Source organism: Cnephaeus nilssonii, assembly GCF_951640355.1.
Source record: "Cnephaeus nilssonii genome assembly, chromosome: 9".
Taxonomy (NCBI): domain Eukaryota; kingdom Metazoa; phylum Chordata; class Mammalia; order Chiroptera; family Vespertilionidae; genus Cnephaeus; species Cnephaeus nilssonii.
Window position 1 is genome coordinate 91,038,537 of NC_137080.1, and position 25,087 is coordinate 91,063,623.

At 45.1% G+C, this 25,087-nt stretch overlaps 1 protein-coding gene across 1 annotated transcript; it reads left to right on the forward strand.

Annotated features, from left to right (window-relative positions):
* Window positions 1–1,486: 1,486 nt before the first annotated feature.
* Window positions 1,487–24,859, forward strand: PXT1 (peroxisomal testis enriched protein 1; the record flags this gene model as incomplete). Its single annotated transcript, XM_079780153.1, has 3 exons — window positions 1,487–1,658; window positions 16,669–16,799; window positions 24,755–24,859. 3 exons carry the CDS (start codon window positions 1,487–1,489, stop codon window positions 24,857–24,859), a joined length of 408 nt encoding a protein of 135 aa, XP_079636279.1.
* Between the last annotated feature and the right edge of the window lie 228 nt (window positions 24,860–25,087).

The window sequence follows — 25,087 nt, forward strand, 5'->3', positions numbered from 1 at the left end:
TTTTTCAGGGCTGATCTGGCTCTGATGCATTAGCTGGAGAGCATCCCCTTTTCCTAATGGAAAGTTTACTTGAAAAATCAAATTAAGGCCAGAAAGTTGCCTGATGAGTATAGTTAAAATGTCAGGCTGTCCAAGGCACCAACAATGCCAAGAAACTCACAACCCTTCATCCCATAGTTCCCTCTTTCCCCTAATCTGGCCCAAATTGCAATAATCAAAATATTGAAGTAGCATACTGCACTGGAAAATGTGGCACATTTGAAAAATGATGAGTCAGAATTCTATCTGAGGATTTCCCTTGTCTTGTCTTGTATAGCTGAGATAGCTGCTTATTGCCTTTCTCTCAATCTTTTTAATTCTTGCTTCTTCCTCCAAAGCTGACATACAGCCTTATTGTATATACTATCTAATACAGCAGTCACTAGCCACATGTAGCTACTGAGCATCTGAAATGTGGCCAATCCAAATGGAGATGTAGTGTAAGTGTAAAATACATGAGATTTAGAAGACTTACTTTATGAGAATATAAGATATTTCATTAATAATGTTTATATTGATTACCTGTTGAAATGACTTTTGGATTTATTTTGGGATATATTTGGGTAAAACACTATATTATTAAAATGAATTTTGCCTTTCTTTTACTTTTTTAAATGTAGCTATTAGAGTAGTTAAAATTATACATGTGATTCACTTATTTTGTAAAAAATATATATCTTTATTGAGTTCAGAGCAAAAGGGAGAGGGGGAGAGAGATAGAAAAATCAATGATGAGAGATAATCATTGGGCAGCTGCCTCCTGCACACCCCCTACCTGGGATTGAGCCTGTAACCCGGTCAAATGCCCTTGACCGGAATCAAACCTGGGACCCTTCAGTCCACAGGCCAACGTTCTATCCACTGAACCAAACCAGCTGGGGCTGATTCATGTATTTTTATTGGCCAGCACTGATCTAAGGCTCCCCAAACCCTCCCCTGTTACCTTCCTCAGTTGTTCTTTATGGTCCAGCCTCTCATCCATTTCTTTTCTTTCCAGTAACTGCTTAGATTTAGAAGGTAAAAGAGAAAGTTGAACTCTGTGGCAAACCCTAAAGTCAAGAGAATTAAGGGCCCTAGAAGGGTAGATCAGTTGATAAGAGCATCGTCCAGATACACCATTTTGGATTCTCTTTTTCTGCGTTTACTGATTTAAACTGTTCCGTTGAGGGAACATGGCTGTTGAAAGATGAAGAAAAACTGCGGGGAGATGAGGATGTGGGACGGTGTTGCAGATCTAAAGGCCAAGCAACACAGAGGGATGTTTATCTAAGTTGAAAAAGACCTCAGAGATGACCCTGTTCCATCTTTCACCCAAATCCATAACCCTTTTATATATGGAATAAAGCTGCTTGTATTGTTAGAACGTCAATATTCACCTAACATACCAAATATATTCTGAGAAATGGGGGAAATCCTCTGAAAATATATTTTTCAACAGGGAAAACACATGAAGAAGAAAAAAATTAATGCCATTGTTTGTGAACCTAAAGAACTCCTGAATCCCTCTCCCAAAGTAACAAATTGTTGCAAATCACTGTGTGTGAAATACAGTTTTCAGAAGGAATGCATGACCAGACTTGCCAGCAACCAGCCAGATTCAGCCATGTCAAGGAGCCCAGGTAAGATATTTATATTAAACCAAAAGAAATATTCTACTTAGCATGTATTTTTCTTGATATTGAGCACACAAATTTGGGCATTAAATAGATCACTTAAACGTTAACTGTAAGAAGACAGTGGTAAATCTATTAATCAAAGTTCTATGTGCTAAACTGACTTTGCTCTTTGCTTCATGGTATTGATTTTTTAAGTTTCTGTTAGCCCTGAATCATTGATGTGAAAACTAATTAAGATGACCCCAAAGCAATTTAAATAGATCAAATTAATCTTTTTAGAAAAACTTGTCTTTAAACTTGACCTGCTAATGTCTGCATTCTTAAGGTAGGAAAAATTCAGATTAGATTCCTTCTTGATTTGCCAGTACAGGAAAGAATTGAAGGAAAGATAAACTTGAAATTTTGTTTTGCAAAAATGTATAATTCCTAAATGTCTCAGACTGATGGCAAACTAGTCTTATGTTTTGAACAGCATTAAAGTGTTGGTGTCAAATTTATGGGTTTTTAGACTTTTGGATTAAAATATGCTAGACACATGAAAAGTGTTAAAACTGATCTCAAACTACTCTCCAATTTGGAAATTTCAAGCCTTGTGACCACCTCTGGCCCCCATATCAAATACGGAGTCCATTTTCCAGAAAGAACTCAAGTGACTTAAATGCTGAACTTTCATCTGTGCCGGTGACAACAATTCTCAAAGCCTGAGGCTCTGTCGCCTGTCAACATTATTTTTAATTGAGATGTAACCCATACACTATAGAGTTCAGCCTTTCAAAGCGCACGACTCAGTCGTTTTCAGTATATTCACAAAGTTGTGCAGTCATTCCTATAGAACATAACTTACTGTAAACCTTCCCCGGGGTCTCACACTCACTACACCGCTGGACCCTCACAGATTCCTGAAAAGCTGATGGGAACCCCCCCCCCCCCCCCCCACGAGGTGCCATGGGCGGCTGCCACGTTTACCCTAAATGCGGTCCTGATTAGTTCACCTCACAAGGAGACACGGGCGAAGAAGCGATGATGCTACTACCGTGGGCTTCTGCAGCAACACCTGCAGCCCGACCTACACGTTTGTTCTCGTGCCTAGAACTCCCGTTGTATTGCGCAGGGGAAATCTTTTTGGTGTCGGGCATCTTAGTCTGGCGGGCGGGTCCCCAGCCCCCCATTTCTCTGCTCATTATTCCTGGCCCCGGAGGCCGCAGCGCGTGTCTCGCTCAGGTTTCCTGATATCCCAGAAGAAGGGGGGGGGGTGCAGGCTGTAATGGGGGGGGCGTGAGCGGGACACGGGGTTATTTAGGCGTCGAGAACTCCGAAGCTGGGGAAACGCGAGGCGCCCGGTGGCGCATTCCGTAATCGGGCTTCCCGCTCCCCTCGGGGGTCCCCCGTCCCCCTTGGGGGAGTCCCACGCTCCCTTCCGGATCTCGCGGGACCCCGCGCGCCGCGGCAGCGCCCGAGACCACCGCCGGCCGTGCTCGTTCCCCATTGGCCACAGCTGGCCCACGTGACCGCTAGACCCCGCGCCCGGCGCAGCGCGCGCTTTCCCCCCTGGGAGCCGAGGGCTGGAGGCGTGAGGCTGTGGGGGTGCGGGGGTCCCTCGGAGGGCCGGGGCGCCCGCCTTCCGGCAACCTTAAAACCCAAGCCCCCAATACTGTCCCAGATGAAACGCTTAGTGAGGAACTGATTACCCAGAAGGCCCCCATCGCCTCTGGCTTTGCCGCACGGACTGAAAATGGAAGCCACAAGGCATTACTGGCCCGAAAGGGGCTTGTGAAAGCAGACCGTGTCTGATCCTTTGGGGAAGTCGGCACGTCTGAGCGACTCCTGCGGGGGAAAGAAGGCAGCATGTTTGTGTGAGGAACTTAACGCCACGGTTTCTTAGAAAAGTCGAGGGAAGTCCAGAGAAACCATCTGATTTGTCATTTAAGGGAAATTAGAAACTCTTGGGCAAACGAAAATGAGTAAAAGCGAAAAGATCTTGCCCACCGATAAAAATGTAATAACTTACTCGTGTGAAAGGGAAGAATTTTAAAAAGCCGTATCTATACTTACAGGTGTACGTATGTATGTGCAAAACTAGTATAGAAGGGGTGTGTGATTGCAGAATCAGTGGAGTCCCCGACTCGGCTGCTTTCTTCCTGGAGGGGCTCGGATGCTCACGTTGCCTCTTTCTTCTCCTAAGGCTCACCACTCTCCCGCTCCTCCAGGAAACATTCTCTCTTCATTCATTCAAAAGCGACCTAGGGCCTCCTCTATTCCAGGCACTGTGCTAGGTCCTGGGGCCGCAACCGTGAGCAACGTCGTCACAGCCCCTCCCCCCGGAGCTACAGGCTGATCAAGGAGGCAGACCGCAGCTCGTGGCACAGACCCATGTCTAAGAGGCCCAGATGCTCTCCGGAGGTCTGACCTAGCAGGGAGGTCAGGGAGGGCTTCCCGGACCCACACCTGGAGGGGCGGAGGGAGTGGGAGTTGCAGGCAGAGGGAACAGCCTGGGCAGAGGCGAGGCGTGCCTGTCTCAGCCGTCCCCACTGTGCACACATTAGCCTGCCCCTTGCTCCCAGAACACACACTTTCCTCTCCCAACCCAAGTTCTTAGGAAGTAACTTGTACCCTGTAATTATCGTGTAGACAATGTTTTATCCAGTAGGTAAGTATACTTATATATACATCTAATATGCATTATCATTTATGTTTTATACATTAAAAACATGCAGCGATTACAACAAAATGTAGAATGTGATGCATCTCAATAGAAGCAAAGGAACAATACATATTCAAAGTGCCGAGAGATCACATTATTTTGGAAGACTCAAAAAGGCATCTAAGAGACAGCAATTATAATAAACGAGTTACTGCTTCTAAATGGCTTGCAACAGTGGCTGACAGGCTGGAAGAGCTAAGTGTTTGCTTAAAAATACATTCTCATGGTTGGAAAACTAAAGATTATGAAAAAGCATTAGTGAAAACTCTCTCCGGCATTTTTGTCTCCCATTTGCTCAGTTCCCACCATCATCATTCCCTATCATAGGCACCCATTGTCCTTATACCCTTGGAAATCCTTCTGGAAGTTTTTTTTTTTTTATTCAGTTTTGAACAACTGTGAATATAGATTTTTATACTCCCACTTTTTAGGCAAAAAGTAGACTATTAAGTAGACTGTTCTTGCTTGCTTTCTCACTTAACAGTATGATTTGGAGATCTTTCGACATTAATTTTTAGAGAGCTTCCTCATTCTTACTTTTTAAAAACATTTTAATTGATTTTTAGGGAGAGGAAGGGGGAAAGAGAAACACCGATGGTTGCCTCCCTTACGAGCCCTGACCTGGGCTTGAATCCAAAGCCTAAGTATGTGCTCCGACCCGGGATCGAACCCGAAACCTTTTAGTGTCTGGGACAACAACCAACCCAGCCACTCATGTTTCATTGTGTGGATACACCATCACGTATTTAAATAGTTTCCTATTGATGTATATTTGGGTTGTTTACAACAAATAACCTTGAATGTATTTGCACTTGTAAAATTGGGTAAATACATACTTTGCCCCCTAGAGAGGTTGTACCAGTTTACACTCTCACCGCCAATTGTGAGCGTGTCTCCAGGCTCTATGCCAAGACTTTAAAACACGTGGATGTGCATTATTGTTGCCATTTTCCAACTTTAAGTGAAAGGAGAGCTGTTTTCAAAACAAACTAAAAGGTAGGGCTGTCCTTAGGTGAACTTACAGAGTAGCCAACGTCTCATCTAACTGTTACTCTCTTCTCTGCTGCAGTCTCTCCCCCCCCTTCTGCAGCTGCTTGTTTACAATCACAGTCAACACTGTTTTGTACCTTCTATGTGTAGGGCACCGAGTTCGGCCCCAGAGTTCTGAAATAGATACACGTCCTCACGGGTTTCATCCTTTGCTTGGTCAGACATGCACAAACTACAAATAGTTATTATGTTGAGTTCCAGAAAGCAAAACACACCAATTGCTTGAAGCACCCTCAGTCCTTTGTTGCATCCCAGCTCCAGCTACTTTCTTCTCTGCCCTTCCCCCGCCCCCCCCCCCCCTCTTGTAATCCATCTTCCTAATGCAAATAATGTACTAGGTTTGTATTTCCCAGGTGACTATTAGTTAATCACTTAACTGGTTGCAAATCATTATTCATTTGATCGCACAAGCAGGGCTGGCTCTAAACTCTTTCTGAAATAGGTGACATTTGTTTGGAGGGTCTCCCCACTTGGTTCCCTCTTCTCTCTGGCACCTTCTCTCCTGGGTGAGTTCTCAGCCCTCACTGGTGCCCTCACCTTTTCTCAGGTAACTGTCAAATAATCCTTGCTGGAGTGTTAAGTAATCATTAATGTGTCATTTCAACATGGCTTGAGGTGAGATAGTATGTGTCTGTTTCAAGATCCTCTTGAAAACAAGGATAGACGCTGAAATGATAGGCAGTAAATCAGGCTGCAATTTTGGTCCAAGGGCCATATATTTCACCTACTAGTTAAGCCGCCTATTTAGGGGCTTACCCTCGGCTGGGGTGGGTTAATGCATTGAGACCTTGTTCCTTTCTGTCCTCTCCTTCCTACTCTTTACTCTGTTGCAGGGTCCGGGAGCTCTGGGGACCATCGCCCTCAGAGTTAACTTTCAAGCTCAGCTGGCAGCCCTGGCTCAGTGGCATCTGGTGGTCGGAGAGGGGGTGCTGTGAAGTGGGTTGCCCTTAGGCACTCTTCCTGTTGTCTTCTCCTGGTCAGCTTGCAACCTGGCCGTCCTGGCCCCCCTCCCCCAGGGTGAAAGTTTGTTTTTCCCCAACTGTATCAACCTTTCCACTCAGGTTGCAGTGGTTCTTGCTAGTTGCTCAGTGTATTTAAAAGTGTGGATTCAGGTAATGATGCTGCTTTTGTGTTGCATTAGACAATGTAATCAAAACAACTTACATGTTCATGGAAACATGAACTGGAGAGCTTATGATGAAAAGGGCCTAAAGCAGCGCCTGGCACATAGAAGGGCTTCTGTAAATATTGGTAGAATGAATGAATGAATGAATGAATGAATACAAGGTCAGTATTTGGCCTCTCCCTTTCACCCCCACCCCATGCCACTGTCCCATTCCTAGAAGGGCGACTCTTTAATTGGCTGTGCTTTCCAGTTTTCTGGGTCAGGGGTTCTCAGCCCTGGCTGTGTGTTAGAAGCACTTGGGGAGCTTTTAAAAAATAGCTACCAGTTGTTTGATTTCCAGACAAACAAAAATTGTCTTTTTAAATTTATTTTATCTTTTATTTTTAGGTCTCTAAGCTGATAGTCATGTGCAGCAGTGTTGGGAACAACTGTTTTATTCCTCTGTCTCTTCATTTATTTTTTTAAAAATATATTTTATTGATTTTATAGTGGAAGGGAGAGGGAGAGAGAGAGATAGAAACATTAATGATCTGAGAGAATCATTGATTGGCTGCCTCCTGCACGCCCCTTACTGGGGATCGAGCCCGCAACCCAGGCATGTGCCCTTGGCCGGAATCGAACCTGGGACCCTTCAGTCCGCAGACTGACGCTCTATCCACTGAGCCAAACCAGCTAGGTCTGTCTCTTCATTTATTGATGCCATCCATCGTTTCCTTGGCATGACAGTGAAGTTTAGCTTATATTATACCCTCTATTTCATGTCTGATAGTTAAACTATTTTTTTAATATTTCTGCTTTTTGTCTTTGTAAACTTAAATAATTTAAACTTCTATTTTTTATTTCATATATTTTCAGCAGTATCACATGACACAGCATTTTATACAGTGAAGATACTAACGTCCCTGCGTTCTTCTCACTCAGCCTGCCACAGCCTGCTGTGGATCTTGTTTATCTTTCAATTTTTCTGTGGCCAAAGTTGTTAATATTTACATTCTGCCCTCCAGTCACAACCGACTCTCCCATACTTTGTCCATCAGTTGATTCTAAAGTTAAAAACCAATAACCCTGGCTTACATTGTTGTATCTATGTAAATATTTCTAACACCAAGTCCAGTAGTAGTAGCTGAGACATATAATGTAGGGCTTTTTGTAAAACCAGGCGCTTTATGAATACCACTGTATAATAGTTGTAAGAATATTAAATTCCCTTTTAACAAATGAGGAAACTGAGGCACAAAGAAGTGAAGTAACTTGCCTAAGAACAGGCAATTAGAAAGAAACGGAGCAAGACTTGACCTTCCCTTATGGGAGGATACGGTACAGTTTAGTCCCCTTGCCAGCTGGAAAGACAATGCACATCAAGGTCAAATACATGGCTTCCCCTCTTTTTTTGAGGGGGTGATGGTTGTCTTTAGCTCCTGTTCTACAACTCCCATCAGTTTTCTTTCATCCATTCCTGTTAGTGACTAATTTCAGCCTCTTCGGCATCCCCCTCTGTCTCAGCAGAGGCCTCATTCTCTGCCATGTATGGAGTTGATGTCATCATGGGCAACACGTGGCTCTCCTTCCCCTTTGCTCCAGACTTCCTGTGTGAGCATCACACCTTGTCTCCTATCCTGTCACAAAGAAAGGGGAGCCCCTCTTGTCAAAGCTCATCCTTCCACGCGTTTCATTCTTTCATTTCCTCACCAGAGGAATGTTTTTACTGATTTTTAGAGGGAGAAGAAGGGCGAGATAGAGGTACACATAGAGATAGATAGATAGATAACAGATAGATAGATAGAGATGTGAGAGAGAAACATCGATATATGGCCTCCCATACATGCCCTGACCAGGGATGGAACTATTATCAGTGATCAGTGGAAGTTGGCTTCTTTATTTTTTTTTTTATAGAATTAAGTCCTTATGTTTTTATTATTATTTTTTTAATTTCTTTATTGATTAAGTTATTAAATATGTGTCCTTATCCCCCCATTACCGCCCCATCCCCCCGACTCATGCTCTCACCCCGCTGCTGTCTGTGTCCATTGGTTAGGCCTATAGGAAGTGGGCTTCTTGATGTGCCGCTGGAATGAGAATTTCCGGAGGCCCCCCGGGAGGATGAGGTGTTGTAGAAAGCTTTGTTTCTGTGGAATTACACCCCTGAGTTTCCAAGGCCCCATTTCCCTTTGTCCCACCAAGGAGCAAGTTCCATTTTGCCTTCAGCGGGGCTAAGATCAAAGCCAGTGTCCAGTTTCCGCTCTGCGTTAGGGCAGAGTCCCGCCCAGCACCAGGCTGGCTTGGTTTGCGTTTCCCACTGCAGTTCGTCAGTCCGTTGCGTGTGGGGTCCACGAGGCCGTGGGCCATGGGCTGTGGAGGGAACACGGGCAGGAGCAAAGCCAAAGGGACCAGAGAGACAAGAGCGAGAGCGAACAAACCCACAACCCAGGTACATGCCTGACCGGGAATCGAACCCGCAACCTTTTGGTGTATGAGACGATGCGCCAACCAATTGGGCCTCCCAGTGAGGGCTGTTCTCATTCTTGTTCCTCCTTAACCTCTGAGACTTTGCCTCAACAATTTGACCTGCACTATCTTCTACTCTTCATTATTCCTGCTCTAATTTCGCTCGACCTACAAACCTGCTCAAGGCTCTCAACTTGGGAAGTTCCTTCCACACACCGCCTCTTCTTCTACAGCCTCTCTCTCTCATTCCTTCATCAGAAGAGGAGTCCACACTTGTGATGCCACACCTGGTCTGGTAGCTCAAATCCACACTTCACTGCCCTGCAAACCTTCTTTTACCCTTCCAGCACCGAATTCGATCCCGGTGACGCCAGCAATCTCCTTTAAAGGACCCGTTTGCCCTGGCTAAGGACTTGGGCCTTCCCGAGATTGACTAGCAACGCTGCTAAATTTAAGCAAATTACTTTGAAATTGTTATTCAGATTAGGTGTTGTTAGGAATTAATAATGTTTCATTATGAGAGGGCATCTCCTTCGAGACGGGGCCGCTAAGGTTGATTGTGTATTTGAAAGATTTAAATATTCAGTGATTGAATTTGAAGCACTAGCTAATGCTGGAAGCCCTCCTAACAGAAGCCACTTTCCTAGGCTACAAGCAGAGGCCACACATCACCCGCCTGGAGGGCTGGGGAGGTGGTTTGTCTCCGAAAAAGGGAGGCACGCGTTTCCAGTCTGGAAGCAGAGGGTCCCGCGTGTGGCGAGGCGGGGACTTCTAGGACCCTTGTCCTCAGTTCTGTCCACCTGTTGCATCATATTCCAAAAGTAAAAGGTCATGCAAACTCCCTTAACGCTCTGGGATTAGGGGTGGTGGCTACCAGCAATAAAGACTGTATGTCTCGGAATGACTTTCCCTGAGAATAATCACCTCCCAGTAAACAAGGGACCTAAGCTGCGATTGCTTAAATTATGCCTACTTGTATAGGTCAAATGCTGTGAGATTTAACACAGATGAGTATCGTTTTAGAAAAAAACACGTAAAAACAATTCCTTCAGTTTAAACGTAAGCCACATTTTAATTTGCTTCACATATGGACCATAAACTTCCTGTGTGACCTTTTATTGATTTCTGGACTGTCTCTTTGCCTTTGTAGTTTCCCCAAATTTTCAACCATACTGTCTCTTCTGTCAAATCTCCCATCCTTGGGGCTTCCCATCCACAGCTGTTCTGGGCTCTCGTCTAGCTGCTCTCTAGGCCTATTGCACCATCACCACCTTGGGACTTCCCTTCACATGGGTTGGATCCACCTTTTGCTAAATCTCCCGTCTTTTTTCTTGGTTTAGTCATACTCTGTTTACTATGTTTTACTGGAATGCTTCCTCAAAAAGACTTCCTAAGAAATTGTGTGTGGGAGAAAAACGTTCAGAGTCCATGCATATCTGCAAATGTCTTTATTCACATCTCCCATGCTATTGAGAGTGTAGCTGGGCATAGAATTCTAGTTTGAAAATAATTTTTAGAGGCTATTAATTGTTTTATTATTACTATCTTTCTAGTATCCATTGTTGATGGGCAGTCAGCCGCCCAACTAATCTGTGTTCTTCTTTGGAGATATTTAGCATCTCCTTATGCTTGGAGTTTTGAAATTTCAATATGTTCTAGAGGTGAAGTTTTTATTTCCCTGTTTGTTGTCCTAAAAAATTGGTGGGGATTTTTTTTTTTTAATGGGACTTTTTAATTTGAAGTTTGGTGTCCTTCAGGTCTGGGGGGCTGTCCTAGGCTGTTCTGATAACTTCCTGTTTTCTCTCTTTCTGGGATGCCTATGAATCAGATGCTGGTCTTTCCATATTGGTACTCTACATCACTTGTCTTTTCTCTCACATTTCTCAACTTCTGAGGCTTTCTCTGAGTGATTTCCTTGACTTCATTTTTGCAAGACATCAATTGTATTTTTAATTTTCGCAATTATATTTGGTAAATCTGAAAGAATTTGTTCTAGGATTATTCTTCTCAGCACATCTTTTTTTTTGTTTCATGGATGTGATATTTTCTTAAATCTCTCTAAACATATACATTAGAATTTGTACACAATCTCTTCTGTTCCTGAATTTAGTGTGTAATCTTCAGGATTACTGTTTTGTTTATCTGGCATCTCTTTTTCTGGGGTTCTTATCAATTGCCTGGTGATATTTTGTTATCTTAAAGAAATCTGGACTGCGTAGCTGGTGAGGTTTCTGTCTGCTGCTGTATGAGCAGCACTGTTTCCCCGGGTGGGACAGTAGCTAACATTTACATACTGTTTATCCAGGCTCCAGGCACTGTCCTGTGCAGGCTAAACCCATCAACTCAATCATCTCAACAGCCCCTCTATGAGGCAGTGACCATGGTTTTTCATTAAGTTTAAATTTTCAGCAATTGTAAGATGTGCCATTATTTTGTTTACTACTAAAAAAGGCAGTTAAAATATGATATGTCACAGGTTATAAATTATATTCTGATTTTGGAGGCATTAAAAAAACCATAGAATTGATGAAATAACACATTACTATTCACATTTTACAGTTGAAACGGAGGCTTAGAGAGATTAAATAACTTGCGCCAGGTCATCTAGTTTTATATGTCGTGGATTTTACATTTGAACCCAAGTGATCTGGCTTCAGAATTTTACCGCTGTGCCTATGCCTCTCCAGGCTCCCAGGTGAGCGGGGACATGCACAGGAGGGCTCTGAGTTGGGGAGGAAAAGCTTTGGGGAGATGAGTTAGGAGGCTAGCTTTCTGGCCCCAGGTTCCTCAAATACCAGAACAAAGAGACATGTAATCTGAGGTAGCAGCGTTCATAAAGAAGCTTTAGTTTCCTCCATAAGATTTGATCTCTTCCACTAGAGGAGAGTGGTCTGGGTTTGATTGATTGATTGATTGCCTGATATCTGTGCTGGGGGTAGTGGGCTGGGTGTCCAGGGCACCAAGTGTGCAGTTGATCCCCATCAGACCTCCAGGGAACGGCGTGTCTCCCTCTCCCAGCCTCTCGGTCTTGGTGGGTAGAACCGCTTCCAGCCTCCGGACCCACCGGGGTAGGTTCTTGGCGCTTCCCCGGCCTGGCTCATTTGACCGTATTTTGTCTCATCTCCCTCTGCCTTTCACAGACACGTACAGGCCTCTCATCTGCTATTGACTTGGTCTTCCATTCTCTTCACTGTTGTGGTTTCATTCTTTTTTACTATTTGGTGGGGTTTTGGAGGGATTAGGAGGAATGGAGAGGCCATTGCTTGTCTCGGACTTGAGCCAGAAGTCCCTAGCTCTCTCTTTCTTTTTGAAAAAAATATTTTTTTTCACTGATTTCAGAAGAGGGAGAGAGAGAGAGAGAAACATCAATGATGAGAGAGAATCATTGATCGGCTGCCTCCTGCATGGGGGCTCCCTAACAGGGGTCGAGCCCGAGACCCAGGCACATGCCCTGACTGGGAATCAAACTGTGACCTCCTGGTTCATAGGTTGACGTTCAACCACTGAGACACACCAGCCAGCGAACACAATCAATAGTATAAAAGGATGGCCACCATATGAGAAAACAAAACATTGGAATTATATCTGGCAGTGGAAAAGCACTTAAAAAACCCTGAGAGCATGTTTGCTGAAAAGTTTCCCTAGATGCAACTGAAGGGACGGCCGCGTCACAGTTAGGATTCTCAATGTACAACAATATTTTTTAAAGTTCAATGCATTGAGGTTAATTTATTTTATGAAGGAATTACTAGTATTCTTACAAAATGATTAATCATGAGATTTTTCCAAATTCCCCACTAGACCATTTGGACTATGGTTTTATTTTCAGACCTTTGTATGCATATATACATATATATTCACACAACTTTCTAGCATAAAATGAGATACTTTTCCCCTCTGGATATTAAAAATTCAATACTTGGAAACAAATACAGAATTTTGCTTTTTTATTTCATCCATTTAAATGATCTTATCACAAGACTTCCGTTTCAATATATGATCACTTTAGAGCTTTGATTTAATGATTTATTTGCTGTTATAATATTTCTTAGAATATGGTGGCATAGCTATTTTATTACATAAATGTCTATAGGACGGGCACACCAAGTTTCAGTAGCCAGCAAATACTGCTATGTGTAGACTAAGCATAACAGAGCTCAATCCATTTGCATTCAACTTATGTTAGGAATGGATTAATGATCAGAACCAAAAATACAAGACACTGTAGTATCAGGAACTTAATTTTTAAATTTCACTTGCAGAGTCTGTTTTGAGGTTGATTTATAGCCTACACAATTTTATCGACATTGGACAGTTCTGGACAATGATAATTAATACAGTATTTGTGATTATTTGTTTGGTTGCAGGGAAGAGAAACCTATTCTAGTCACCTCCAGAAAGCTGTGCTTTCTGGTGAGGATGCTTATGAAAAAGAACTGAACTTGGAGGGTTCAGGTTCTGAACCCCTGAGGCAGCTGTGGGGACCTTCCTTCCTTCCTTCCTTCCTTCCTTCCTTCCTTCCTTCCTTCCTTCCTTCCTTCCTTCCTTCCTTCCTTCCTTCCTTCCTTCCTTCCTTCCTTCCTTCTTTTTCTGAATCTTGGTTTCTTTCTGAGTATCTGCTCTGTTTCTCTCTATCAGCCAGTTTCCCCTGCCTCTCCTTTAAATGTTTCCTTCCCCTTCATAATTTGCACTTGCAGATGACTTTGACTTATTCTGGACCCAACATAATCCTGTGGCATTCCTAGTCCCACTGCGAACTCTTCCCTTCGTCTCCTGAGTCTACATGGAACAGAGAGGAAGCTGACAAGGACAGAGAGGACGATGCCTGCTCAGATGTCCTCTAGGTGCCTTCAATTTATGAATGAACTCAACATTTGTTTTTTTCCTTCCTACGCACCTCCTCTGCCTTCCATATCTGTGCTCCCCTGACGGCCATTCTCTGTATAGCCTGATGTGCCATCACCCTTCCAGTCTGCGGAGCTAGAAAAGTGGGAGTTTCCCTCACCTTTCTCATCCAATTTATTACCAAATTCCAGATGATTATGCTTCCTAAATGTTTGTAGGAGCTGTTCTCACCATCCCACCCCTGTTAGTACTGCTTTAGTTCATACCTGGGTTTAAATCCTGCCTTTCACATTCATATCGACTTCCCATCCCTAGACAAGCTACTCAACCATTTTCTAAGCCACTGGTCTTCAAACTTGGCTGCAAACGGGAACCTTGAAAAAGAATACTGATGCTTGGTCCAACTCCTAGGACAGTGATTTCATTGGAATGGACTGAGGCTTGAGCATTTGGGAGTTTTAAAAGCACCCTCCCTCACCCCCGTCAAGGATTCCAAGGTGGAGCCAAGATTGAGGAGCACTCTGTAAACCAGAGCTCTCTCAGCGGTAATGCGGGGGTGAAAAGTGACCCCCCAGGGCCATTGTGAGGGAGCAGTCAGTAAAGTCATGCATGTATGATCTGTCCTGTGGTAAGGAGTCACCTCAGGCAACACCGTATCAGCCCTTCTCATGACTTTACAGTTGCTTCTAAACACACTCCCTTACCAGTCTTACCATTCTCCACTCTGACCCCAGGAGGAAATAGCTAGAAAGCAAGTCTAATCATATCATTTCCTGCTTAAAACTCTTCAGGGGGCTCTTGCTCTACTGAACACAGTCCAAGCCTCTCACTGTGCCTTCCTGAGTTTGCCCTTGCTGACACTATTCGCTTTGTTTCCCATCACTCCCTGCCAATAGCACTACCTAGAGTCTATGCACAAAACCTCACTGTCTGTCAACCCCATACCGTTGCCCATGTGATCCTCTGCCTGGAATGTTCTGCGTGCCACTCCCTCCCAGCTGGCTCTGGGCCCCATCTCTCTCTTCTTCTCTGGCTAATTCTAATGCCTATTTACCCTTTGTCCTGATTATCATCTCCATTGGGATGTCTTCCCTGACCTCTGTGTAGAACCTATTCTTTTATTTTTATAAATATATTTTTATTGATTTCAGAGAAGAAGGGAGAGGGAGAGAGAGATGGAAACATCAATGATGAGAGAGAATCATTGATTGGCTGCCTCCTGCACTTCCCCTACTGGGGATCGAGCCCACAACCCAGGCATGTGCCCTGACCGGGAATTGAACCATGATCTCCTGGTTGATGCTCAACCTCTGAGCCACACTGGCTGGGCTGCAGACCCTGTTCTTACTATAACATGTTGAACTGTAGTGTGTCTCTCCTACTTTTTGAAGACAGGGCTTATTCTCTGAAAAATCAAAGTCCTCAAATTTTACTGGAACAAAAAAAAGTTTAAGCAAAACTTGCTGTACTTATGAAGCCATTCTTTTGTCTACTTTAGTCCAGATTTATTTCCTTCTCTGTCCTAAAGCACTTAGGAATTGTTTCATCCCTAACCAGTGTGTTGTAAGCAACTTCAGGAGAGAAACCTTGCCTTTTTATTTTTTACTAGAGGCCCAGTGCATGAAATTTGTGCACTGGTAGGGTCCCTAGGGGCTGCCGGCTGCCAGCTGGGGCCTCACTCCCTTCCCCCGGCCAGCCCCACCCCATGGTCAAACTCCAGGAGGATCCCCCTAGTTGAGGGAATAATTTGCATACTACACTTTTATTATATAGGATAAGTTCCCCAGAGCACCCAGCACAGTAGTTTGCTCATAATGCTGCTTAAAAACACCCATTGGTTGCTGGAAGCAAATAGGGTTTGGAAGAGCTCATTCAAGGATCATGGGTAAAAAAAAGGAAAAATCTACTTTATAAAAAAATTGTGAAGATCCATACAGTGACTACTAATCACATTTGTTTTTTTGAGCACATGAGATGTAGGCAGTGCCTTTAAGAAACTAAATTTTAAGTTTTATTTACTTTTAAAAAACTGATACTTGATTTAATTGTTGGTAAACTTTCAAGTGTGTTTGGGACAAGTTGGATATATGTACCTACTTTTTAAAATGTGAACTTCATGAAATCTAAATGCAGATCAAGGTTTTCCAATGAAAAGTTAGCTTCTGAATTCAGATGTGTTGTAAGAGTAAATTAACACTAGATTTCAAAGACTTACGTATAATAAAAAGAATGCAAAACATATCATTTATAATTTTATGTTGATTATATGTTGTAAGGGTAATATTTTGAATATATTGGCTTAAATAAAATATATTACTAATGGATTGTATCTGATTTTACTACTAGAAAATTAAAAATTAATACGTAGTTTGAATTATATTTCTATTGAACAGAACTGATCTATTTCAATTCAAGGATTTGTTTTTTGATAATAAGAAGAATTATTATTATTTTTAATCCTCAGCCAGGGATATTTTTTCCATTGATTTTTAGAAAGAGTGAGGGGAGGGAGGGAAGGAGGAAGGGAGAATAGAGAGAAAGAGAGAGAGAGAGAGAGAGAGAGAGAGAGAGAGAGAGAGAGATGTGAGAGAGGCATATTGATCAGTTGCCTTCCGCATGGGTCCTGACTGGGGCCAGAATCGAACCAGAATTGAACCCGTGACCCTTTGGTGCGTGGGCCGACACTCTAACCACTGAGCACACTGGCCAGGGCATGTTTTTTGATAATCATTATGATGATGCGTTTTCATCCCTCATTGTCTAAGATGGTTTTTAGTAACTAGTGGTGAGTAATTTCACAGACAGTTAATGGAGTATCTCTTTTGAACTCTCTTCTCTTAATGCAGATCACAATTTACCTTCTCAGCCCAAGGAAAATAGCCTTGGCCAGAACCGTCACCGGGAGGAAACAATCCACCAGTTGGCCATGCAGCTGAAGAACATTGGAGACAGCGTTGATCGTTGGATGGCTCAAGAGGTGAGGCCTCTGTTTCTCCAGGAAGGGTCGGCAGGAAGGAAAAGAGCAGGCGGAACAATGGCTGCTAAGTGGCTGGGATGCCCAGGAATTAGCAGAACACATGGATCAGTAATGTCTGGATTACCAAGCATTCAATCTGAAAATTGTGAATCTGACTCAAGGTCAGTATTTGACCTCACACTTGCTGCTCAAACTGTGGTCCATGGACTAGGAGCCTCAGCATCACTTAGCAGCCGGTCATATGTGCAAAATCCCAGCCCACATGCTCGAATCACCATCTTCCTTCTTGTTGTTGTTAATCTTCACCTGAGGATATCTTTTTCCATTGTTTTTCAGAGAGAGTAGAACGGTGGTGGTGGTGGGGGTGGAGATAGAGAAACATTGATGTGAGAGAGACACATTGACTGGTTGCATCCTACTAGTACCCCAAATAGGGGCGAGGAGTGAACCTGCAACCAATGTATGTGCCCTTGATCAGGAATAGAACCCACAACCCTTTGGTGCGCAGGCCGACATTCTAACCACTGAACACACTGGCCAGGGCACCATCTAATTTTTTGCACAGGGGATTTGTATGCACATTAACATGTGAGAGACTTGGCTGCATACCCTTAAACTAGGGTGCCTTTTAGAATCACCTAATGGAATCTTAAGAATTACAGATGCCAGCCTGACTGGTATGGCTCAGTGGTTGAGCATTGACTTAGGAACCAGGAGGTCACGGTTCGACTCCCAGTCGGGGCACATGCCTGGGTTGCGGGCTTGATCCCCAGGAGGCAGCCAATCAGAGATTCTCTCTCATCATTGATGTTTCTATCTCTCCCTCTCCCTTCCTCTCTGAAATCAATAAAAATATTTTAAAATCCTATGTAATAAAAGGCTAATATGCAAATAGACCTAACAGTGGAACAACCAGAGCAACCGAACAGCTGAACCACCAGTTGCTGTGACATGCACTGACCACCAGGGTGTGTGTGCAGAACATGGCGGGCATTGGCCGTGGCAGGATGGTGGAGCAGGTGAGCAGGGGTGCCAGACCAAGGCGGGGTGCCAGCCGCGTTCATCGGGGCGAGCCTCTAGTGGTTACTGAAATGCTTTGCTTCCACGTGCCGTGGTCCTGCCCAGCGCTCGCACCTACTGCCGGCATTGGCCCTGCTCGCACCCACTGCCAGTGCCAGCCCTGCTTGCACCCGAAGCTGGCGCCGGAGTCACCGCTCACACACACTGCCGGTGCCCGGCACCAGTCCCGATCACTCGGTGCCATCAGTGGGTGTGAGTGGCAGCTGCCAGCCCTGATCACCCCTGAGCACTTCTCCACCTTCCCCTGCTCCTGAGGGGCGATCAGGGCAGCAGCTGCTGCTTGCATCCATTGACGGCGCCGGCCCCACTCGCACCTGCTGCTGGCACCAGCCCCAATCGCTCTGCTCCGTCAGCAGGTGTGAGTGGGATGGCGCCGTCAGCATGTGGGAGTGACAGCGGCAGGAGTGGGGCTGCTGGCAGACAGGGGAGGCCGTGGCGGGAGGGGCTGGGCTGGGATGCGGAGGATGGGCTGAGACCTGCCCCTGGGCCTACTGCAGCCTCAAGGCCCACAGTTCCTTTCAAGGTGCACGAATTTGTGCACTGGGGCCCTAGTGTGTGTGTGTGTGTGTGTGTGTGTGTGTGTGTGTGTGTGTGTATAAAAGAATTACAGATGCCTAGGCCCCACCTTGAGAGATTCTGATTTAATTGGCATGAGGTATGGCCTGGGCACCAGGCATTTTAAAAGCTCCCCTTGTGAATCGAATGCTCAGTCAGGGAGGACAACCTCTGCCTTAGACTGTACTAATCCTCCTGACCCAACCCGAGGTATGATCTACAGTAAGCCCCGCTCTCACTGATCTCTTAGTCTCTCTTGATTATAAGAGGTATTGAGGGCGAACAGGAAAGAATAATGATTGCCATCTGAAATCTTAGGGGTAATGAAACTCACAGCCAACTAGTTTTCCTCAGAACCACCTGGAGTTGGCAGCAGAGAGAGAATGATCACGTGGGCTCTGGGATGGGAAGGGTGGCTGCCCCTCGGGCCCAACTTCTTGCCCTTCGCTTCCCCTCTCCTGTGAGGATTCTTCTCATCACTGCCGCTGCCACTGCACCGGCTCAGGGAGCGCCATGTCTTCTTTCAGGTCCTGGTCCAAATGTGGACAGTGGACAGCTTTTCCCTCGAATAAAACATTCTGAGACAAAACATGAATGGGAGGCCCCAACAACAACATTACTAAAAGCAGGAAGGAAACAATTTGATAGACCGATTTTGTTAAGGCAAATATTTGTTGGACACCTACTATACGCCAGGCTCAGCTGCAGGCGCTGGTAGCTAGAGCGGAGAGCAGGGCAGATGAGCCTACTCTCACAGGCCTCAGTCTAGGGGGAGACACACAGGCAGCAGACCATCAGGCAGGATGCCGACTAGAAGCAGCATTGGAAGATAGTGATGGAGACGGACTTGGGTGGGCAATCGGGGAAGGCGGTATCTCTGGGGAGGTGATGTTTGAGCAGAGCCTGGAAGTGAGGGATGGAGGCATGGGACTATATGGGGGGAGGGTTCCCGGCAGAGGGAACAGTGAGCGCAAAGCCCTTGTGACAGGAACAGGCTCAAGGAACAGTAAGGAGGCCAGAACGGCTTGAGTGAGTGAGGTCTGGGACTTGGCCTCCCTGCAGAGTGCGCTGTATCGGGGGGGGGCACAGAGGCAGAGGAGACCCACAGGCTGGGGCCAGCGCAGCAGTGGAGGTGGTAGGAACGATCAGTCAGACTCAGGATGCACTTAGAAGTAGAGCCTGCAGGATTGGCCAATGAACTGGGTGTGCGGAGGGAGAGGAAAGGAACATGTACTTCAGTGGTTTTGGCCCCAGCCTCTGATGGATCGGTGGTAGCGCCGTTTACTGAGATGGAGGAAACCGAAGAACAGGTTTTGGGGGAAATACAGAGTTCGATTTGGGACACGCGAGTCTGACGTTCCTATTAGACATGCAGATTGAGACGTTGTAAAGTTGAGCAGGAGTTGTAAGAACCAGTCTGGAGTTAGAGGAGACAATGAAGCTCGAGATAAGAATTTGGATTATAAAGTGCTGCTTTCTCCCTGGGCTCACGGGATCAGTAATGACCGTGCTCCCAGCTCAACTCTATTTGGAGGATAAATTAAAGCTATGTAACAATAATTAATGTTTATTGAGGGCTTGCTGTTTGCCAGGAACCATGCTAACAGTTTCACTTATTTATTAAATATGTTTTTATTGATTTCGAGAGAGAGGAAGGGGGGTGGGGGGGGGAGAGAGAGAGAGAGAGATTGGCTGCCTCCCACTGAGCCCTTACTGGGGATCCAGCCTGTAATCCAGGCATGTGTCCTGGGTAGAAATTGAACCCATGACCTTTGGGTGCATCAGACAATGCCCCACCACCTGAGCCACACTGGCCAGGACTGTATTATTTTATTTAATTCTTACAAACACCAATGAAGCTGGGAGTATTACTGTTCTCACATTTCAAATGAGGAAATTAATGACCAGAAGTCAAGTAACTTCTCCTAGGTTACACAGCTGGTAAGTCTCAGAATTAGGACCTGAACCACGGCCTGCTGGTTCCGAAGCACATGCACCACCCCAATACTGTCTCTACTATTCGCCCCCCTTTCCTCCCAGGAGTCACCTCTTTTTTACATCTGGACCCAAGAGCCTGAGGCGCAGCGAGAGGGGGGACTACCTTCCGACCTCCATCCATTTTCTGTGTAGGACCCCTTTCAGAGAAGCCCTCACCCCACAGCCTCACTCTCTGGCCGCACTGGACAGCCGTGTCCCAGTACCACACCAGAAGCTTAAGGTACATAGAAGGGATACTCACACGGACCCCCTGCTCACCGAACCTTACTGTGGTCTAAGGGGTTAAGTGCTGGCTCTAGGATCCCAGTACTGGATCCAAAGTCTGGCTCACCACTGTTCACGATGTCTCCTCTAGCCTGGAGGTCACACCAGCACCTGCCTCATACGTACAGCTGTTGTGAAAATTAAATGAGAGAATCTATGTAAGTCACTTAGAACAGAGCCTGGCCCACAGAAAATGACCTATTAATGTTATCTAAACCAAAAAATTAACGTGCTTTTTGCCTTTGCCCTTCCAGGATTTGGAGTTGAATATCTCTTTACTGCGTGTCTTTTCTTACAGCACACCCATGCTGTTTGTCTTCTCCCTTCTAGGCCAGTTTCTTCTGTAGGAACGTTTTCACGTTTCCTTCTAGGAAATTCCTTAGTTCAACCTTCCTGCTTCTTGATCAGCTAAGTTTGAATATTCCTGGGTCCTGCTAATGTTTTCCTCTGAGTAGGAGAGACCAGGGTGGGACACAATGAACCTCCTTTTCCATGTTGCCTCCTTTTCTTTACCTTTTATAATTTACTTATACGTCTTAAAGTTGCCTCTGCAGCCGCATAAATCAACACTGAATAGCCCCAGCTTTTCTTTCTGTTTTATGTGCAGCACATGTCAGTACTTCTTTTTATTGCTGAGTAATATTCCATTGTCTCTATACACTGAGTGGCCAGATTATTATGATCTCTGAACGCATAATAATCTGGCCACTCAGTGTATATCCTATATAATAAAAGGCTAATATGCAAATTGTCCCCTTGACCAGGAGTTCGACCAGCAGGCAGGCTGGCCAACTGCCCATGTCCCCTCCCCCTGGCCAGGCGCGCCGGACCCCCCCACCCGTGCATGAATTCATGCATCGGGCCTCTAATATATATTGGCCACTCAGTGTAGATCACATTGTGCTTATTTAGTCACCCAGCGATGGATATTTGGGTTGTTTCCACTTTTGGGTTATTATGAAGAATGATGCTATGAACATGTGTGTACGTGTTTTTGTGTAGAATATGTTTTCAGTTCTTTTGGGTGCATTCCTAGGCGTGGAATTGCTGTGCTAGATGAGAATTCTATGTTTAACGGTTGGAGGAGCATCCAGACTGTTTCCCAACGTGACTGACCTACTTTACATTCCCAGGAGCAGCACACAGGTTCCAGTCTCTCCTCAACACGTGTTTTTAACTGTCTTTTTGTTTATAGCCAGCCTGGTGGGCATGAAGAGTTATCTCATTCTGGTGTTGATTTGCACTTCCCTGCTGGCTAATGTGTATCTTTTCAAGCGTGTATTGGTCATTTGTGTATCTCTTTGGAGAAATGTTTATTCAGGTCCTTTGCCCATTAAAAAAATTGGATTATTTGTCTCTTATTATTGAATTGTAGGAGTTCTTTACTAGTATACATTCTCAATGTCAATTCCTTATAAGAAATACTATTTGCAAATGTTTTCTCCTAGTCTGTAGGCTGTCTTTTCATTTCCTGGGTGATATTCTTTGAAAAACAAAAGTTTTTTAATTTGAGGAAGTTCAATTTTCTTTCCTTTCTAGTGCTTTTGGCATCTTGTCTGAAAAATCATTGCCTAATCTAAAGTCATGAAGATTTACACCCAGGTTTTCTTCTAAGAGATTTTTAGTTTTAGCTCTTAAATTTAGGTCTCTGATCTATTAGGAGTTAACTTTTGCATATGGTGTGAGTTAAAAGTCCATCTTTAATCTTTTGCATGCGGGCATCCAGTTGTCCCAGCACTGGTTGTTGAAGACTATTCTTTCCCTGGCACTCATGTTGAAATCAATGGCTTGTAAATGGGGGGTTTATCTCTGGACTCTCAGTTCTCTTCCATCGATCTATATTCTATCCTTTTGCCTGCCCTAGCTCTTCAGGCAGGATTTTACAAAGCAGGCTTTGACCTAGACCTTTAAAGATCTCTTGTCCTGTACCACAAAATTGCATTTTAGAACACTTTTAAATAGACCGCATCATACTGTTAAAATAATTTTAGAAATGTCTTCTAAGTTTGGTTCTAAAATGCTGGAGCTGTTACTCTGCTGCCTCCAGGCTTAAATCCAGCAACTTCAACAGAATTTCAAACCTGGCACAGTTCACTTCCTTTATGGATAGTCATTATTTACTCACCTTTTGTACTCTGTTTGATCAAGTGGTCACACTGACTCGCCAGGTCCCTTCCTGCTTTTGATATATTTAAAGAAACTTTCATTCTGCCTTCGGACTGCCGAGCAAGGAGCTCAGCAGGCCATGCTTTGTCTGCTGAACCGACTGCCCTTGAACTGCCACACATCTGCTCTCTTGTTCTTTTCACCGAAGCAAGCATTCTGTATTTTCAAATAGGCCTGGTCCTCAAAATAACATGTTTTTCTATTGATTTATATAGGGTTTTGATTCAAGGAACTGGTCTTTTTTTTTTTTTTTTTTTAAATCCAGGGCATGTCGTTTTCCTAGATATAAAGTATGTTTTATAATAGTCTTCCCATAACTTTTAGGATCTTAAATGTTTCTCTATAGGAAGGACTCTTCCCTTCTGGGCTCTAGAAACTGCACCCTCCATGTCCCTATAGGCCTAGGAGTGGCACCAACTCTGTGGTTGCCAGCCCTCGGTACTGTACCACCCCCCGTGGCCCTTACCCACTGTGTAGATCGTCTCCTTATTTAAACTGCCCTCAATTATCCTAATTTGACTGTGCCACCTGTTTTCTCTGGGACCCTTACTAATACAGTAATGCATAGGGAACTTCTTAGTTTGTTAGAAAGCGGGGAGGGAAACTAACATTTATTAAACAACTAGAGGCCCAGGGCACAACATTCATGCACTGGAGGTGGGGGGGGGGTCCCTCAGCCCAGCCTGTGCCCTCTTGCAGTCTGGGACCCCTCGGGGGATGTATGACTGCTCGCTCCCCATGGGCCTAAGCCGGCAGTTGGACATCCCCCAAGGGGTCCTTAGTGCTGCTGTGGAGGTGGGAGAGGCTCCCGCTACTGCTGCTGCACTCGCCAGCTGTGAGCCTGGCTTCTGGCTGAGTGGCGCTACCCCTGTGAGAGTGCACTGACCACCAGGGAGTAGCTCCTGCGTCTGCTCCCTGGTGGTCAGTGTGCATCATAGCAACCGGTTGTTCTGCCGATTGGTCAATTTGCATATTAGGGTTTTATTATATAGGATTTCTTTCAGGTACTCTTTGAAAACACTCTCAGAGGGCAGAGGGAAACAGCTTTTCCTTTCATTTAATTCTCACAGGAACCCTATCAGTTCGTGGTTCAGGTGTTTCAAGAGAAGCAGCTGAGGTTCAGAGAGATCTGGTCACCTATCCCAGCATCTGGCTCAGCGCTCATTTTCTTGTCTGCCTGGCTAGAAGGACATTCATTCATCTTCCTAAAAGATATAAATTATAAAAGAGAAAAATCCTTTAGTGGTTCCCCGTTACTGACAGGACAAAGTCTAAAGTCCTTAACCTGCCGCTAATGATTTATCATTCATTCATTCATTCATTCATTCAGCCAGCTAATGGGTACTGAGTACCTGGTGTGTTAGGCTGTTCCCGGACTGCAGACAGGGCCGTGACCAAGACAGACACACTCCCTGAGATCAGGGAGCTTATAGTCTCACGGGAGACAAGTAATAAATAAATAAAGTATATAGCTTATCAGACAGTCATAAATATTTTGGAGAAAAATAAAGCAAGGAAAGGGATAAAGTGTGTTAAGGGTTTACACCCATCTGAGTCCCATCAGTTCTTCCAACCCCAAAGCATGCTTCCTTGCTTCCCTGAGAGGACGAAGAAAGTGCTCTGGGAAGCCAGAGGAGGCGGTTATCAGCCCTGAAAAGAGGGTCCCCATTTGCTGGGGGTTAAGATGGGAGAACAGGTGCAGGGGAGAGCTCCCGAGTGGTGCGGAGGGCGTGGACATCACTCACCCCCAAGATAGCCTCCTGCAGCTCGCACACCTCATCAAGCAGCCCCAGCAGCGTGCTCCTGGTATTGGTTGAATTAATATTAATACTGAATTCCCCACTTTGGATGATTCTATTGCCTTAAAAAAAACCCTCTCTCTCTTTAAACAGAACCTTCAGCGGGAAGGCAGAGAGGCACTGGCTCACCTTGTCGTGGTTTTCCGTGCGGGAGGTCACGCGCTGCTGCGCTTTCTCTGGTACAACCATTGGATGTAAGCGGAACGTCCACGCCAAGCTCTGCTGTCCTCCTGCGCTGAGCACAGTCCCTGCACAGGTGGGAGGAAGCCCCTCCTCCGCTCCCTCTGTTTTTGCCCGTCGCTGTTGGTTTATGCGGCTTCGTTGGAGAGCTGCAGACTCACTGACCATTTGCCTGTTCAGAGCAACCGCTGTGCCATGTGTGCGAGTTTCTCACCTCGTGGTAGAGCCGCAGGCGCACTCAGGAGG